General features: G+C 48.6%; 2 protein-coding genes across 2 annotated transcripts in view; both read left to right on the top strand.

Moving 5' to 3' along the window:
• LOC137523129 (interferon-inducible GTPase 5-like) overlaps positions 1 to 18,496 on the top strand; it is a 57,605-nt gene that overhangs the window by 24,942 nt on the left and 14,167 nt on the right. The window contains exon 2 of the mRNA XM_068243363.1: positions 6,601 to 7,017. Coding sequence (XP_068099464.1) covers positions 6,634 to 7,017 — 384 coding nt within the window. The 5' untranslated portion in view covers positions 6,601 to 6,633. The remainder of the gene's footprint in view (positions 1 to 6,600; positions 7,018 to 18,496) is intronic.
• LOC137523128 (interferon-inducible GTPase 5-like) lies at positions 7,215 to 17,731 on the top strand. Its single transcript, XM_068243362.1, has 2 exons — positions 7,215 to 8,172; positions 17,670 to 17,731. The coding sequence occupies exon 1, from the start codon at positions 7,291 to 7,293 to the stop codon at positions 8,170 to 8,172; it is 882 nt and encodes a 293-aa protein (XP_068099463.1). The 5' UTR covers positions 7,215 to 7,290; the 3' UTR covers positions 17,670 to 17,731.

Below are 18,496 nucleotides of genomic sequence, written 5' to 3'. Positions count from 1 at the left end.
TGCATACCTGTTCAGTGATCCTGCCACTGCATTCCTGTTCTGTGAACCCACCCACCACTGCATACCTGTTCAGTGATCCTGCCACTGCATACCTGTTCTGTGAACCCACCACTGCATACCTGTTCTGTGATCCTGCCACTGCATACCTGTTCTGTGAACCCACCCACCACTGCATACCTGTTCAGTGATCCTGCCACTGCATACCTGTTCTGTGAACCCACCACTGCATACCTGTTCTGTGAACCCACCCACCACTGCATACCTGTTCAGTGATCCTGCCACTGCATACCTGTTCTGTGAACCCACCACTGCATACCTGTTCTGTGAACCCACCCACCACTGCATACCTGTTCAGTGATCCTGCCACTGCATACCTGTTCTGTGAACCCACCCACCACTGCATACCTGTTCAGTGATCCTGCCACTGCATACCTGTTCTGTGAACCCACCACTGCATACCTGTTCAGTGATCCTGCCACTGCATACCTGTTCTGTGAACCCACCACTGCATACCTGTTCTGTGAACCCACCCACCACTGCATACCTGTTCAGTGATCCTGCCACTGCATACCTGTTCTGTGAACCCACCACTGCATACCTGTTCTGTGAACCCACCCACCACTGCATACCTGTTCAGTGATCCTGCCACTGCATACCTGTTCTGTGAACCCACCCACCACTGCATACCTGTTCAGTGATCCTGCCACTGCATACCTGTTCTGTGAACCCACCCACCACTGCATACCTGTTCAGTGATCCTGCCACTGCATACCTGTTCTGTGAACCCACCACTGCATACCTGTTCTGTGAACCCACCCACCACTGCATACCTGTTCAGTGATCCTGCCACTGCATACCTGTTCTGTGAACCCACCCACCACTGCATACCTGTTCAGTGATCCTGCCACTGCATACCTGTTCTGTGAACCCACCACTGCATACCTGTTCTGTGAACCCACCACTGCATACCTGTTCTGTTCAGTGGACCCGCCACTGCATACCTGTTCTGTTCAGTGGACCCCCCACTGTATACCTGTTTAGTGAACCCGCCACTGCATACCTGTTCTGTTCAGTGAACAGTTTGGTGTGTCAGTGTGAAGCAGTACCTTAATTACACTACCTGATTGATGTATACACATGCAAGATGTTTTAAAGCACTTTAGGCCTGTCATTTAGCATTCAATGTGATTTCTGTCCTTAAAACGCTGCTTTGCGTCAAATCCAGATTTTTCCTGGGGACTTTTGGCGTATATCCCACTCCGCCATGCCCCCCTCCAGGTGTTAGACCCCTTGAAACATCTTTTCCATCACTTTTGTGGCCAGCATAATTATTTTTTTTTTTCAAAGTTCGCATCCCCATTGAAGTCTATTGCGGTTCGCGAACTTTAACGCGAACCGAACCTTCCGCAGAAGTTCGCGAACCCGGTTCGCGAACCTAAAATCGGAGGTTCGGCCCAACTCTACTGTTCAGTGATTAACACCTTCACTACACTATTGTTCGATTGTTTATTAGTAAGCTAGCTTGATTTTATTCAGTGACAGTCAGAGTTTGTGCTGCAGCAGCTGCTTGTTAGGTCCTGTGTCTGTGTGTGCTCTGTGTGCTGTGCACAGAGACCAGGCCTGCTGCTGGCCTGCTATTAGCCACAGTATAGGTTAGGGAATAGGATTACTGTGTAGAGTGACCAGACGTCCCGGATTGCCCGGGACGCGTCCCGGATTCGGGGTCCGCTGTCCCAGGCTGCATGAGGTCCCGGGAAACGTCCCGCTTTCAGCAGCGGGACGACTCTGGCCACTCTATCCTTATGAACTGGCAGCGGCGTCTATAGACGCCGTGCCAGTTCATTGCCCGCAGCCCCGCTCCAGCCTCCTCTTCCGGTGTCTGTTCCGACACCGGCAGGCGAGCAGGGCTACGGCAAGATGGCTGCCGAAGCCCTGTACTGGAGACCTATTTTTGTCTCCAATACAGGGCTTCGGGCGCCATCTTGCCGTAGCCCTGCTCTGCCAGGCTGTCAGCGCGGGAGACTTCAGGAGGAAGGTGGTCCCGGGAGCAGCGCGCCAGAGGCCGGAGACTTCTGCCAGGTGAGTAAATGCTTTCTTTTCCAGGTGAAATGTTTGCCCGCATTGTTTCTTTTCTGGGGAAATGTTTGCCCGCATTGCGTTTCTTTTCTGGCGAAATGTTTGCCCACATTGTTTCTTTTCTGGTGAAATGTTTGCCCGCATTGCGTTTCTTTTCCAGGTGAAATGTTTGCCCGCATTGCGTTTTTTTTCCAGGTGAAATGTTTGCCCGCATTGCGTTTCTTTTTCAGGTGAAATGTTTGCCCGCATTGCGTTTCTTTTCCAGGTGAAATGTTTGCCCGCATTGCGTTTCTATTCCAGGTAAAATGTTTGCCCGCATTGCGTTTCTTTTCCAGGTGAAATGTTTGCCCGCATTGCGTTTCTTTTCCAGATGAAATGTTTGCCCGCATTGCGTTTCTTTTTCAGGTGAAATGTTTGCCCGCATTGCGTTTTTTTTCCCAGGTGAAATGTTTGCCTGCATTGTGTTTCTTTTCCAGGTGAGATGTTTGCCCGCAATGCGTTTCTTTTCTGGTGAAATGTTTGCCCGCATTGCGTTTCTTTTCTGGTGAAATGTTTGCCCGCATTGCGTTTCTTTTCTGGTGAAATGTTTGCCCGCATTGCGGTTTTTTTTCCAGGTGAAATGTTTGCCCGCATTGCGTTTCTTTTCTGGTGAAATGTTTGCCCGCATTGCGTTTTTTTTTCCAGGTGAAATGTTTGCCCGTATTGCGTTTCTTTTCTGGTGAAATGTTTGCCCGCATTGCGTTTCTTTTCTGGCGAAATGTTTGCCCGCTTTGCGTTTCTTTTCTGGTGAAATGTTTGCCTGCATTGCGTTTCTTTTCTGGTGAAATGTTTGCCCGCAGTGCGTTTCTTTTCTGGTGAAATGTTTGCCCGCAATGCATTTCTTTTCTAGTGAAATGTTTGCCCGCATTGCGTTAATTTTCTGGGGAAATGTTTGCCCGCATTGCGTTAATTTTCTGGTGAAATGTTTGCCCGCATTGCATTTATTTTGTACTGACATGTTTGCCCGCATTGCGTTTATTTTGTGCTGACATGTTGCCCATTGCGTTTATTTTCTGGTGTCCGGGGTAACTGTTACTGCATTTATTATTTAATGGTCATAGATGGCTATGTTTGCTGCTTTGTGGTTACGGTATACTATTAGCATCACACAGTTTCTGCACACCCATGATGCAAAGTCTCGTTTGTCCACATCATGGCGTAAACACTGCTTTCTTATGCCTCGCTGTTACATCATTACGTTAGCTCCGCCCATACAATGGCATGGCCACGCCCATTTCTCACCGCGGTGCAGCCCCCTCCCCAGTCTTCGTCGCTGCGCGCTCCTCAGTCCTCCCCACTTTTCGCCGCCACCCCACGTCCCCCCCTCCCCAGTCTTCGTCGCTGCGCGCTCCTCAGTCCTCCCCACTTTTCGCCGCTGCGCGCGCTGCCCCCCCCCCACGTCCCAGGTTGGACCCACAAAAATCTGGTCACTCTATTACTGTGTTATTGTGTAGTTAGTACTGCAGTTAGTTGTTAGAGTAGTACTACTGTGTTAGCTTATTGCAAATTACTGCAGTGCTGCTGTGCTGAGCAGTGTCAGTGTGACAGTTAGACAGTTAGGGCTCGATTCACAAAGCGGTGATAACCCAGTTAAAGACTTTAGGCGTGATAACCATTTTTATCATGCCTAAACTCAGTTTAGGCATGATAAGTTTAGGCATGATAAGTTTAGGCATGCTAAGTTTAGATAAGTTTAGATCGCACGCAAAGTCCCGCACGCAAAGCAGCGCCATTAAACTCTATGCAAAGTGCACCAGACTTTGCTAGCGCAAAACTTTTGATCAGCTGTGCACTGCGATGCTAGCCCAGTTGGTACTTAAACTTATCACACCTAAAAACTTATCACACCTAAACTTATCACACCTAAACTTATCATGCCTAAACAGAGTTTAGGCGTGATAAAGGGCTTTTCACCACGGTGCTAACTGTTAGCACCGCTTTGTGAATCAGGCCCTTAGTGTGCACTGTCTTCTCCTCTGCTGTCCGTCACTCCGTGCTGATTTGTTTTAAAGTCCAACCCCGATTTTAATAAAGTACAAGTACCCCACATCATCTGGCTGAAGCCAGCTTGCAATGGCAGTGGTCAGACTCAGAGCACCAGAACCCCCTCTGTCACTCCTGCCGACAGTGAGGCCTGTTCAGGCAGCAAGTCCTCAGTGGCCTCCTCTGCTCCCTACACCGCTTCCCGTGCAAGACAAAACTGCCGCCAGACCCTGTTGGGCGAGTCTTTCCCTGTTGTTGGCAAGAGGGGGACATGAAGTGGCTGGGAATCACTATGTCTGCCTTACCACCCTTTACCACCACAACCTCCTGGCTCCTCCTGGTTGTAAACTATTACTAAGTAAGCAGCCTGGTTCACAATTTTTTTACAGCCGTGGTACTAACGCTACGTGTTACATACACGTGCCACGTACACGTGCCACGTCCGGCATGCTCCTGGCACACGTTACACCTCCTGCTGCTGCATTGCCCTGCTCCTGCTGCCTGTGCTGCTCCCACTGCCAGACCAGGGTGCCACAGGCCACTGCTGCTGTGCTGATACCACCTATATTTAACCCAAAAAACAATTGCTTGCGTAATTTTTTGGAGGTGTGTGGGCTGAAAACTGCCATGTCCTAGTTGTGCGGTTGGACTTTGGACACAATGTGGGCTGCACGACCGCTTTCTGGAATCTAGTCCTGATGTTAATTGACAGCCATTTTTTTCGTTTTGTATTTTAAGTCCCCACATATTCAATTAGGGTTTCCCTTTAAAAAAAACATGATGCTACATGCCTCATTTACCTAAAAAAAAAACGTTTTGGAAGCAATTTAAAGGCCACTTCCGGCTTTCTATCTGGATATCCACATCCAACCGGATATCCCGGATATTGCGTTTGAATTTACCGCAAAGTTCGGATTCGGATATCCAATTCGGATCTGGATATCTGGGTATCCGGATCCAGGATCAATTCAGGTTTTAAAAAGGGGTATCCGAGCATCACTAGTTCACACCCAGATTTACCTCCATACCACTGACCTCTCCACCACCACCATGGAGAAGGTATCCTCTGGCCTCTCAGCTATTTCATCCTGGATGTCTGCCAAGTTCCTAAAATTAAGCCTGGATAAGACTGAACTCCTAATCTTTCCACCCCATGCTGCTTCACCCCCCACTGACCTCTATGTCACTGTCAATGGCACAATCATTCATCCAACCACACAAGCCCGCTGCCTGGGTGTCACCCTGGACTCGGCCCTCTCCTTCACCTCCCACATCTAAACCGTAGCTAGAGCCTGCTATTTCCACTTACGCAACATCTCCAAGATCCGGCCTTTCCTGACCCCAGACACTACCAAACTCCTTGTCCATGCCCTCATCATCTCCCGCCTGGACTACTGCAACTCCCTCTTGTCAGGCCTTCCTCAAAACCGCACCGCCCCCCTAAAATCCATCATGAACGCAGCAGCCAGACTCATCTACTCCTCCCACCGCTCTGTCTCCACAACTCTCCTACGCAAATCCCTTCATTGGCTTCCAATTTACTTCAGAATCAGCTTCAAGAGCCTATGTTTGGCCTACAAATCCTTACACAAGTCCTGCCCAACCTACATCTCTGACCTGGTCAGCAGATATACACCTGGCCGCCCACTTCGCTCCTCCAACGACCTCCTCTTAACCACCCCATGCATCTCGCACTCCCATGCCAGACTGCAGGACTTCACTAGAGCTGCCCCTATCCTGTGGAACTCTCTCCCACTGCCCATCAGGCTCGCTCCCACCTTCAACACCTTCAAAAAAGCACTCAAAACTCACTTCTTCAAGGAGGCCTACATCAACTCAACACTACCCTAATCCTTTCTGCCAATAACTTCTTGATGCACCCCCTCCTTTTGTGTCACCAGCCCCTCCCTCTAGATTGTAAGCCTTTGGCAAGGCCCTCTCCCCTTGTGTATCATACTTGACTGTGTGCACTTTACCCAGAATTTGGAACTGGTAATTTTTTACCACTACCATTCCAGTTTATGATCTGGCATTGTACTATTATCTGCATTGTGTTGTGTATCTTATTGCTATTACCTGTATTGTTGTATCTATGGTCTGTTACCTGTATTGTTCTGTCAACCCTGTTATCATTGTCTGTAAGCCTATTTATTGTACAGCGCTGCGTAATATGTTGGCGCTATATAAATCTAATAAATAATAATAATAATAATAATAATAATATGCAATCAATCGCATATGTGAACAAAAATCGTGCCATAAAAATATAAACACATAAAGAGATACATGAAAACCCTGTAAACAGTGAGCAAAATGGATGTTATGATGCTGGGACCGCAGTGCAAGGCAAGGTGGAGTGATGGAGTAGAGCGCTTACGTGACCCGCAAGCAGCTTCAAGCATTTGTACATCAGGGATTACCTGTAAATTACTCATACATGTGTGTATAAAATCTTATATAACATTTGACTCAATAATAATGATTGTTTTCTTCGTCTTGCAGCAGCAGCAGCAGCAGCAGCAGCACTCTCCAGAGATGGGAAACAGAACTTCCAGGATGCTGGAGGAGAATGAGAATGCCTCTCGAATAATTCCTGAGGAGGAAACACAGAGAATGCAAGAGGCTTTAGTTGATGGTGACATTATAGAGGGAATAGGAAGGGTAAAACGTGCTATGGAGAAAGCAGATGATGTCCCTCTGAATATTGCCATAACTGGAGACTCCGGAGTGGGAAAGTCCACCTTTATCAATGTTGTCAGAGGTCTTAGTGATGAAGATGAAGGTGCAGCTCCAACAGGAATGAACCAAATTACCATGGATCCAACTCCGTATCCCCATCCACTTTATAAAAATGTTATTATTTGGGATCTTCCTGGTATTGGAACCCCTGATTTTCCGGCAAATGGATACCTGGAGAAGGTTAAATTTCACACATATGACTTTTTCATTATTATAGGTAGTCAGCAGAGGAGGGACAAGGTCCTCCAGCACCCAAGGCTGAGACACCAAAGTGCGCCCCTCCATCCCTCCCACCCCAGCCTTCACTCACTGATTGCTATTAGACTAAGAGGCGCCACAGGGCCCACAACCTCCCCAACACCTTAATATCTAGTTATCTGGCTTGCAGTCACTTCTATGTATCCCCTTTTCTTATTTCTTTCTGCTTCATACACAATTAGGAATGACAGCTGAATGAATTGTGTGCCCCTCCTACACTGCGCCCTGAGGCTGGAGCCTCTCCAGCCTATGCCTCGGCCCAGCCCTGGTAGTCAGCGATTCACAGAAAATCAGTTTTTTCTTGCAAAGGCTGTTCGTTCCAAAAAGAAGAGATGCTACCTTGTCCGGTCCAAAATAGACGCTGATCTGGAAGCTCGGAAAAAGTCTAAACCAAACACATATAATGAAGAGAGATTACTGCAGGAGACAAGTGAAAAAATGTTCAAGGAAGTCAGGTGCCAAGCGATACAACAAAAACATATATTCCTGATCTCCTCCTTTTATCCTGAGAAGTATGACTTCCCTCGTTTCATGGAGACTCTGGAAGAAGAACTTCCAGATCACAAGAGGGATATGTTTGTACGTTGCATGCCTGCCATATCTGCCCAGATTCTAGAGAAGAAGAGGAAAGCGATAAAAAATCGGATTTGGCAGGTTTCCCTAATTTCAGCTGGTGTAGCGGTCATCCCAGTGCCTGGCCTATCATTTGCTTGTGATGTTGCCATTATCGTAGGGGCTGTGATATTCATTCTGGATGACTTTGGCCTTTCTTGGGCCAACCTTGAAAAATTATCCAAGAGATACAACAAAGATATTAATGAACTGAGATCTGTAATTAAATCACCGTTCTTTAACGCAGAAATAAATAGGGAGCTCATCATTAGACTGTTACAATCAGCTGTAGTGGGAGCAGGGATGGTGGTGGAATTTGCCCTCAGCACCGTTCCAATCATTGGCAGCTTGGCTGCTGGAGGAATATCATTTGGCACCACTTACTATATGCTGAATAACATCTTGAAAGAGATTGCAGCCGACTCCGAAAGAGTTCTTGCTAAAGCTTTAGAGGGGGAAATTTAGGTAAAAGAATAGTTACAAATGTTATGTACAGGGTTACTCTCCAAATTCACGAATTTGTTATGTACCCGAAAATTCGAGTCAATTTTCATGGTTGCCGAATAAGAAACCAAATCCGAATTTGAATTCTGATGATTCGAATTTAAATCTACCCAAATCGTGCCTCTCAAATTCGTCCGAATGATTGCAAATTTGGGTTCGATTCGGATAAAAAAAAAAACTAGAAGTCTCCTTCTCCCTTGTCTTGTCTTCCAGGGATTTGTAAGATGTCAAAAGCCAGCTCACATACATTGGCCATGGCCAGGAATAAAACCCGGGTCAACTGCTTGGAAAGCAAATATGCTCACCATTATACCACCAACACTGCCTGCTGAAGTACCACTGTGATATACCTTGAATCTACATGGCTATCTGGGGTTCTCTTCGGACAACTGTTGAACACAAAAGGCAAGGCCATCCCTGGGTGGGCTTGAACCACCAACCTTTCGGTTAATAGCCAAATGTGCTAACTGATTGTGCCACAGAGACTGTGTATGTAGTTGCTGCTAAATGATTTTATGGGGATGTATGTGTGTCTTTTGGAGGGAGGAAGTAAGTCTGCTCCAAGAAGTTTAATGCCACTTTTTCCTACAACAAAGCATTCCCTATGTGGCAGCAGAGTGGTGCAGTGGAAGTGTGCTGGGCCCATAACCCAGAGGTCAATGGATTGAAACCAACCTCTGCTAGGAATGATTTCATTTTTGCACCTCACTTTATCGCATGGGCAAAACGGTTTCCATAGACCTGTAAGAGTAAGTGTAATAAGGGCCCTGCCGTAACATAGATATTAGGGTTGCTAATACTACTCCTGGGCCTTTCTTGTAGTTGAAGAGATGAGTGAACTGTGACACCACACTTAAAAAAACAAAATAAAAACAGCAAACAGAGAAGCATTCCCATATTGGAGCATTGGATTTGGTAAAGTCATAAGCCAATGTGTTGTAAGGCACAAGTAAGCTTTAGGTTAGCAGGTATGGTTGCATGGCCACCTAGCTTTTCACCCTTCCCAGGCCAGCTAGGCCGGCTTCAGCCTGTAGTGTTGGTGGTATAGTGGTGAGCATAGCTGCCCTCCACGCAGTTGACCTGGGTTTGATTCCTGGCCAATGTATGTGAGCATGCTTTTGACATCCTACAAATCCCTGGAAGAGGATCACTGATTTCCCTTAAAAAAAAAATTGAATTTGCGAACACAAATTTTTCCCGAATTTTGTTACTGAACAAACCCGAACCGAATTCGAATTTGAATCGAATTCGGTGCTTGCGATCGAATTCGAACCCGAATTTGCCCCGGACCCGAATTCGAATGTAATCGAATCGAATTTGGGTACATTTGAGCATGCCTGGTTATGTATACAAGGATGCCAAGAAAACATCTGTGGTCAGGTTATTAATTTTGTTTCAGCACATTTCTAATTATCTTTCTTAACAGGAACATTCCAAACTCTACATATGATCAACAATTACTTAACCACTTGCCGACTGCACAATGCCAAAGTGCGGCGGCAAAGTGGCACGCCCAGGACCACGTAACGCCAATTGGCGTCAGGTCCTGGGACACTAGCTGGCCGGGGATCGCGCGCTGGGATGCACGCACATCTGCCGGCAATAGGCTCCGCCCACCCATGTCGTCAACCCGCCAGCCGTTCCTAAGCGTTGGCGGGTTGTTAACCCCTCGATCGCCGCACAGTAAGCGTATAATACGCTTTGTAATGTATACAAAGCGTACTATACAGGCTGCCTCCTGCCCTGGTGGTCCCAGTGATTGAGGGACCACCAGGGCAGTCTGCAGCCACCCTAGTATGCACCCAAGCACACTAATCCTGCCCCCCCTGCCCTCTGATCACCCACAGCACCCCTCAGACCCCCCCCCCCCCCGCCCACCTCCCAGACCCCTGTTTGAACCCAATCACCACCCTATTAATCCATCAATCACTTCCTGTCACTATCTGTCAACGCTATTTTCAAGGTTAGGTCCTAAACTGCCCCCTGGGGGCTCCTGATCACCCCCCACATACCCTCAGATCCACCCCAGACCCCACCCCTGTGTACTGTATACATCTATTCTCCCCTGTAATTACCAACTGATCACCTGTCAATCACCTGTCAATCACCCATCAATCCCCCCCTGTCACCACCTGTCACTGCCACCCATCAGATCAAACCCTAACCTGCCTCTTGCGGGCATCTGATCACCCACCCACACCATCAGATTGCCCGCAGATCCACCCTCAGCTCACCTCCGAAGTGCATGGTTTACATCTGTTCTCCCCTCTAGTCACCCATCAATCACCCATCAATCACCCCCAGTCACCACCTGTCACTGCTACCCATCAGATCAGACCCTAATCTGCCCCTAGGGCACCCAATCACCAGCCCACACCCTCAGAATGCCCTCACTCCGCAGCCCTGATCACCTCGCCAGTGCATTGCTTGAATCTATTCTCCCCTCTAATCACGCCCTGATCACCTATCAAACACCCCGTCATCCCCTGTCACCACCTGTCACTGCTACCCATCATATCAGACCCTAAACTGCCCCCTGCGGGCACCCAAACACCCGCCCATACCCTCAGATCACCCTCAGACCCCGCCTGAACACCTCAGATCACCCTCAGACCCTGTCTGAACACCTCTCCAGTGCATTATTTACATCTTTTCTCCCCTCTAATCATCCATCAATCACCCATCATTCACCTCATGTCACCACCTGCCACCCCCTAGCACACCTACCCATCAGATCAGGCCCTAATTTGCCCCGTGTGGGCTCTTGATCACTCGGCCAAACCCTCAGATCCCCCTCAGACCCCCTTCCGATCACCTCCTCAGTGCATTGCTTGCATCTATTCTCCCCTCTAATCACCCCCTGATCACCTATCAATCACCCTGTCACCCCGTGTCACCACCTGTCACTGCTACCCATCAGATCAGACCCTAAACTGCCCCCTGCGGGCACCCAAACACCCGCCCATGTTCTCTGCAGCCATATCCAGGTCAGGATTTGAGAACATCCTGCGCTTCCTGCACTTCAGTGCCAATACAACCTGTCATCTAAGAGGCCACCCTGCTAATGACCGGTTCTACAAAATTCGGCCCCTCATAGACCACCTGTCATCAAAATTTGCAGATGCTTATACCCCTAAACAGTCATTTTGGGGCATTTGGTTTCCAGATGTGAGAAAACGCGGAAAAGCCGGCGCATATGCCAAGAGCAGGGCGGCTGACTCTGCGTCCAACGCGGCGGTTTGCACGCATAGACGCGTCTGGTAGTATGGTGGAATGCGGAAAAGCCGCCGCATGTCCTGACAGCAAAGCGGCTGTTTCCGCGTCCAACGCGGCGGTTTGCATGCAGCGGCGTGTGCTTGGTGTGGCTGGGTCTGTTAGTGCACATAGGCAGATGAAGAGCTACGCGCGCGCGGGCCTGAACTCAGGACCTTTATACCAGCAGGGGAAGTGTCAGCTGATCAGGAAGATCAGCTGATTCCTGCAGGACTCATGATTGGCTGAATGGCTCGGGCGGGGCGGCAGAGTCCAGCAACTATATATTCTGCTGCTTGTCAGTTGCTGGTTGTCTGCCATTGCTAACACTTGCGTGAAGGCACTCAGACCATAGTCAGATCCTATCAGTGTGTTTGAACTAGGTGGACCTAGGAATTCACACTTAAGGTGCGTACACACATGCGACTATAGTCGTTTGTAACGATCGTTCCCCGATCTTTACCAACGACGATCGTTACAAAAAACGAACCACCAACTATTAAGTCTAACGACGAACGAGCCAAATCGCTACAAAAGAAAGTTCTGTCTCGGCGGATTTTAACCAACGACGATCGTTTGCAAAAGTAGTACATCGTTGGAAACGATCGTTTGTACCAGGCTGGACATGCGCATTTCACTTTTTCTCCAGGGAACTTTACAATTTTATGCGCAGGCGCATTGAGTGCTTTTACGTGGTGTAACGTTCGTTCTAACGATGTGATCGTTACACACTTTTTAGAACTAACTTTACTCCGGTCGTTCTTTCGTCAATTAAAAGATCGTTCGTCATTAACAACGAACGATCGTAGTCGCATGTGTGTACGTAGCATTAGCCAGATGATGTTTATAGCTTAAAGTACTAATTGAATTGTATTATTTGTTACTAGCCGTCCCGCGTCGTAGCATACGCCGCATCTTCTATCTATCTAATAGAGTACGTGCCTCAACCTTGAAGCAAGAAGAATAAAGGTGGGTACACACATCAGATAAAAGTCTTTGGAAAAATGAAAGATCACAGACCAATTTTACCCCCTTCCATGTAGTATCAGAGCCACACCTACACAGTCTATTCTATGGAGCTGCACTCCCCATCAGACAGAGATCTTACCCCCTTCCATGTAGTATGAGAGCCACACCTACACAGTCTATTCTATGGAGCTGCACTCCCCATCACACAGAAATCTTACCCCCTTCCATGTAGTATGAGAACCACACCTACACAGTCTATTCTATGGAGCTGCACTCCCCATCAGACAGAAATCTTACCCCCTTCCATGTAGTATGAGAGCCACACCTACACAGTCTATTCTATGGAGCTGCACTCCCCATCAGACAGAGATCTTACCCCCTTCCATGTAGTATGAGAGCCATACCTACACAGTCTATTCTATGGAGCTGAACTCCCCATCAGACAGAGATCTTACCCCCTTCCATGTAGTATGAGAGCCACACCTACACAGTCTATTCTATGGAGCTGAACTCCCCATCAGACAGAAATTTTACCCCCTTCCATGTAGTATCAGAGCCACACCTACACAGTCTATTCTATTGAGCTGCACTCCCCATTAGATAGAAATCTTTGCAAGATGCTGCACACAAAGTTGCTGTACACATTCAAAAGATCATTATCTGCAAAAGATCCGTTCCTGCAAAAGATCAGTACCTACAAAATACATTCATAGTCTATATTTCCATGCGGATTATTGTGGACATTTTTCCGCATAAGGGCATAAGCATCCGCATACAATGAATTTTCGATGCTGGTCGAAAACACAAATATTTCTGAAGATTTTCGTGAAAATTCGCCAAAAAACGAAAACAGGATTTTCGATGCGAAAATGACTTAGGCGAAAATTCGCAAGCAACACTGCTACATGCTACATTAGCACTATCCAGGAGCGCCACAGGGAGGATTCCCAATGCCCCCTTTTTATACAACCGGAGGGACCGCGGGAACCACAGCGGCACCCCGGAGGGGGAGGCTAGGTGCCGCAGGCGACCCCCCCCAAGCGTGGCCAGCGCCAGGGAGAGCCGTCTGCACCCACCTCCCAATATTAAAAACAGGCACTTACCTTAACATCCATTGCGTTCTGCTACATGCGCATTAATTTTCTCATGGAAAGCATTTTTTGCAGTTTGTATCCTTTGGAGGCAGGTGGTGGATGGCTTGCTCCGGTGGTGTGAGCCCTGGAGTGAGTTGTCTGCACCTGCCCCCTCCCCCCTCTGGAGTGCTGTATGTGAGCCAGCCCTGAGCTCTAAAGCTCGGGGTGACCCATGCTTCACTCCTTTCTCATGTGGTGCTCCCAAGTTAATGCGCATGTAGCAGAACGCAATGGACGTTAAGGTAAGTGCCTGTTTTTAATATTGGGAGGTGGGTGTGGACGGCTCTCCCCGACGCTGGCCACGCTTGCGGGGGGGTCGCCTGCACCTCCCCCTTCGGGGTGTCGCTGTGGTTCCCAGGCAGTGAGAGAGCCTGGGACCCTGTGGTCCCCCCGGTTGTATAAAAGGGGGACATTGGGAATCCTCCCCGTGGCGCTCCTGGATAGTGCTAATGTAGCATGTAGCAGTGTTGCTTGCGAATTTTCGCCTCGAAAAACCCGTTTTCGTTTTTTGGCGAATTTTTTAACGAAAATCTTCAGAAATATTTGCGTTTTCGACCAGCATCGAAAATTCATTGTATGCGGATGCTTATGCCCTTATGCGGAAAAATGTCCACAATAATCCGCATAGAAATTCAATCTATGCGGACATTTATACGGAAAAATGCCCGCAATAATGCGCAAGGAACTTCTCTGAATGCGGGCGCTAATGCCCTTATGTGGAAAATGTCCGCAATCATACGCAAGTAATGCGAAAATGACTGGCCTTAGGCGAAAATTAACGTGAAAAAATTAGATGGAAAATTTGCCTGTCAAAACGAAATTAGGGGAAAATTCGGTAAAAATTTATCGAAACAAATTTTTGCATTTTCGCTCATCACTGGCATGTAGCAGGGCGACTGCTTTGCAGTATTGGTTTTTTGACCCTGCATAGTTTGGCATGCAAAAGCAAATGCATATTTGCATGAGCATTGCCTCATGAATAGCCAATTAGGCCAGATTTGCAAAGCCAGACTTGCTAGGGTAGGCCTCTTTTCCACGGACAGTTGATAGGCAGTAACATGCCTCTCAAACTCTTACAACTGCTCACTACTGCCTGGTAACAGCTTGTTGCTGCCTGGTATCTGCTCGCTGCTGCCTGGTAACTGCTTGCTGCTGCCTGGTAACTGCTTGCTGCTGCCTGGTAACTGCTTGCTGCTGCCTGGTAACTGCTTGCTGCTGCCTGGTAACTGCTTGCTGCTGCCTGGTAACTGCTTGCTGCTGCCTGGTAACTGCTTGCTGCTGCCTGGTAACTGCTTGCTGAGCACACAGCTCAACAGTCCGTGGAAAAGAAGCCTAAAACTTGGTGATTGAGCACGCATACATTTTCTCATGCAAAGTACTTCTTCTTCTTGCTCGAAGGTTGAGGCACTTACTCTATTATATATATAGATATAGATGCTCCAGACTAGTTCCAGGGTGTTGTGAATACGGACCTCACACCCAAGACTAGGATTGTGCTACTACTGTATTACGTTAGCCCAGTTCAGGGCAAGACCTTATATTAGCAGCAGGGCTTCCTGCTACCCCAGCCTCGGTCCCTCGCTCAGGGGTCCACAGGCTACAGGAATAGCACCCACAGTCAGGGGTGAATTCCTCAGGAGTCTCAGGCCACCAGCTCCTCTGGTGGTCTTCATTCAGTGTTGTTACTGTTGCACCAAATACTTACACTCTCTCAGGTGTCTAGAGGTAGGGGCGTAGCATTAGGTATAGCAACCATAGCGTTGCTATGGGGCCCTTGGTAGCCCTACGCCACAGGGGGCCCGTGCCTCTCAGAGGACTTTTTTTTTTATTACCACTGCCGGTCCGGTGGGCCCCCCCCCCATCATTTTAGAAGAGCGGGGCCCCCCAGGCCCTCCCCCGGCCCCCCTCCTCTGATAAGGTGGCTGGTGAGGAGGGGGACTACTTAGCGGCGCATTGATCCTCCCTTGCGGCCGGGCCCGATACTTACTCTATAGTTCCGGGCTTCCGGCCAGCCAGGGAGGAAGAAGAAGGAGTCGGAGGAGTGACGTGCGACCAGGAGGGAGCGTCAGCGGACTGGCTGCAGTCACAGTGCTGGTGCCCGCACTGGCTGCCTAGCCTCATCTCAGCCGGAGAGGAGGAGGCGGAGCTGCCCTGGAGGCACTCGAGCAGTGACGCACACGAGGAGAGCGGAGCACCGACCCGACCTGTTACCCGTCCTGGGGCGTGGCCAAGATGGCGCCGTGAGAGGACGCACTCCTGAGAGCTCCGCCGTCCAGCCTCACTTACACGCCATCCTGCTGATCACTGCGGGCACCTTCCACCTTGGGCAGCACTCACTCTTCCTCCTGCATCGCCGCTCACACTCCTGAGCGGATTCCGGATCCTCTGGCGACCTGTTACCCGTCCTGACACCACGCAAGCTGCAGGCAGCATAGGTAAATGCTCCCCCACATAGCGATTATTGTCTGGTGACTGCTCCCCCCCTAGCGATTATTGTCTGGTGGATGCCCCCACATTGCGATTATTGTCTGGTGACTGCTCCCCACATAGCGATTATTGTCTGGTGACTGCACCCCACATAGCGATTATTGTCTGGTGACTGCACCCCACATTGCGATTATTGTCTGGTGACTGCACCCCACATTGCGATTATTGTCTGGTGACTGCACCCCACATTGCGATTATTGTCTGGTGACTGCTCCCCACATTGCGATTATTGTCTGGTGACTGCTCCCCACATAGCGATTATTGTCTGGTGACTGCTCCCCCACATAGCGATTATTGTCTGGTGAATGCTCCCCCCCTAGCGATTATTGTCTGGTGGATGCCCCCACATTCCGATTATTGTCTGGCGACTGCTCCCCACATAGCGATAATTGTCTGGTGACTGCTCCCCACATAGCGATAATTGTCTGGTGACTGCTCCCCACATAGCGATTATTGTCTGGTGACTGCTCCCCACATAGCGATTATTGTCTGGTGACTGCTCCCCCACATAGCGATTATTGTCTGGTGACTGCTCCCCCCCTAGCGATTATTGTCTGGTGGATGCCCCCACATTGCGATTATTGTCTGGCGACTGCTCCCCACATAGCGATTATTGTCTGGTGACTGCTCCCCACATAGCGATTATTGTCTGGTGACTGCTCCCCACATAGCGATTATTGTCTGGTGACTGCTCCCCACATAGCGATTATTGTCTGGTGACTGCTCCCCCACATAGCGATTATTGTCTAGTGACTGCTCCCCCACATAGCGATTATTGTCTGGTGAATGCCCCCACATTGCGATTATTGTCTGGAGAATGCCCCCACATTGCGATTATTGTCTGGAGAATGCCCCCACATTGCGATTATTGTCTGGAGAATGCCCCCACATTGCGATTATTGTCTGGAGAATGCCCCCACATTGCGATTATTGTCTGGAGAATGCCCCCACATTGCGATTATTGTCTGGAGAATGCCCCCACATTGCGATTATTGTCTGGTGAATGCTCCCCCCCCAAAGCGATTGTCTGGTGAATGCTCCCCCCCAAAGCGATTGTCTGGTGAATGCTCCCCCCCATAGCGATTATTGTCTGGTGAATGCTCCCCCACATAGCGATTATTGTCTGGTGAATGCTCCCCCACATAGCGATTATTGTCTGGTGAATGCTCCCCCACATTGCGGTTATTGTCTGGTGAATGCCCCCACATTGCGATTATTTTCTGGTGAAAGCTCCCCCCCACATAGCGATTATTGTCTGGTGAATGCTCTCCCCATAGCGATTATTGTCTGGTGAATGCTCCCCCCACATAGCGAATATTGTCTGGTGAATGCTCCCCCCACATAGCGAATATTGTCTGGTGAATGCTCCCCCCACATAGCGAATATTTTCTGGTGAATGCTCCCCCCACATAGCGATTATTTTCTGGTGAATGCTCCCCCCACATAGCGATTGTCTGGGGAAATGCTGCCCACTTTACGATTTCTGGTTAAATGCTGCCCGCATAACGCTTATTTTCTGGTAAAATGCAGCTCTCTTTACAAATATTTTATGGTGAAATGTTGCTCTCTTTTCGATTAATTTATTGTGAAATGCTGCTCTCTTTACAATTAATTCAGGGCTGAGGAGTCGGAGTCGGGGCAATTTTGGGCACCCGGAGTCGTGGATTTCATAAATGTCGGAGTCGGGAGTCGGATGATTTCTGTACAAAATCCACAGCCCTGTTAAGTATTAGACTGAGGAGTCGGAGCCATTTTGGGTACCTGGAGTCGGAGTTGGAGTCGTGGTTTCATATACTGAGGAGTTGGAGCCGGAAGATTTTTGTACCGACTCCACAGCCGTGGATTAATTTATGGTAAAAATGCTGCCCACTTTACGATTAATTTCTGGTGAAATGCTGCTCTCTTTATGATTATTTTATGGTGAAATGCTGCCCATTTTACGGTTATTTTCTGTTGAAGTGGGGGTGGTGGCGCGGGGGGGCCCATACAAAAAATTTGCTATGGGGCCCAGTCATTTCTAGCTACGCCCCTGTCTAGAGGTTAGACATATCTGATTATTGACGATTCCGCAGATCCTCAATAATCGGGTATATCTGTATTCTTAGGGATACTGCGGATCTCCAAGGATCAGATTCTCTCTCTGGTTGCTGACACCGATCATTACACCAGACTACTCCTCACGGTTTTGGGCCCCTAAAATGCCAGGACCGTTTTGGAACCCCACAAGTGACCCCATTTTAGAAAGAAGACACCCCAAGGTATTCTGTTAGGTGTATGATGAGTTCATAGAAGATTTTATTTTTTGTCAAAAGTTAGCGGAAATTGATTTTTATTTGTTTTTTTCACAAAGTGTCATTTTCCACTAACTTGTGACAAAAAATAAAATCTTCTATGAACTCACCATACTCCTAACGGAATACCTTGGGGTGTCTTCTTTCTAAAAT

The sequence above is a fragment of the Hyperolius riggenbachi genome, chromosome 6, assembly GCF_040937935.1.
Source record: "Hyperolius riggenbachi isolate aHypRig1 chromosome 6, aHypRig1.pri, whole genome shotgun sequence".
NCBI lineage: Eukaryota > Metazoa > Chordata > Amphibia > Anura > Hyperoliidae > Hyperolius > Hyperolius riggenbachi.
Note: the sequence above shows the minus strand (reverse complement) of the source record. Positions and strands in the feature narration are given on the sequence as shown.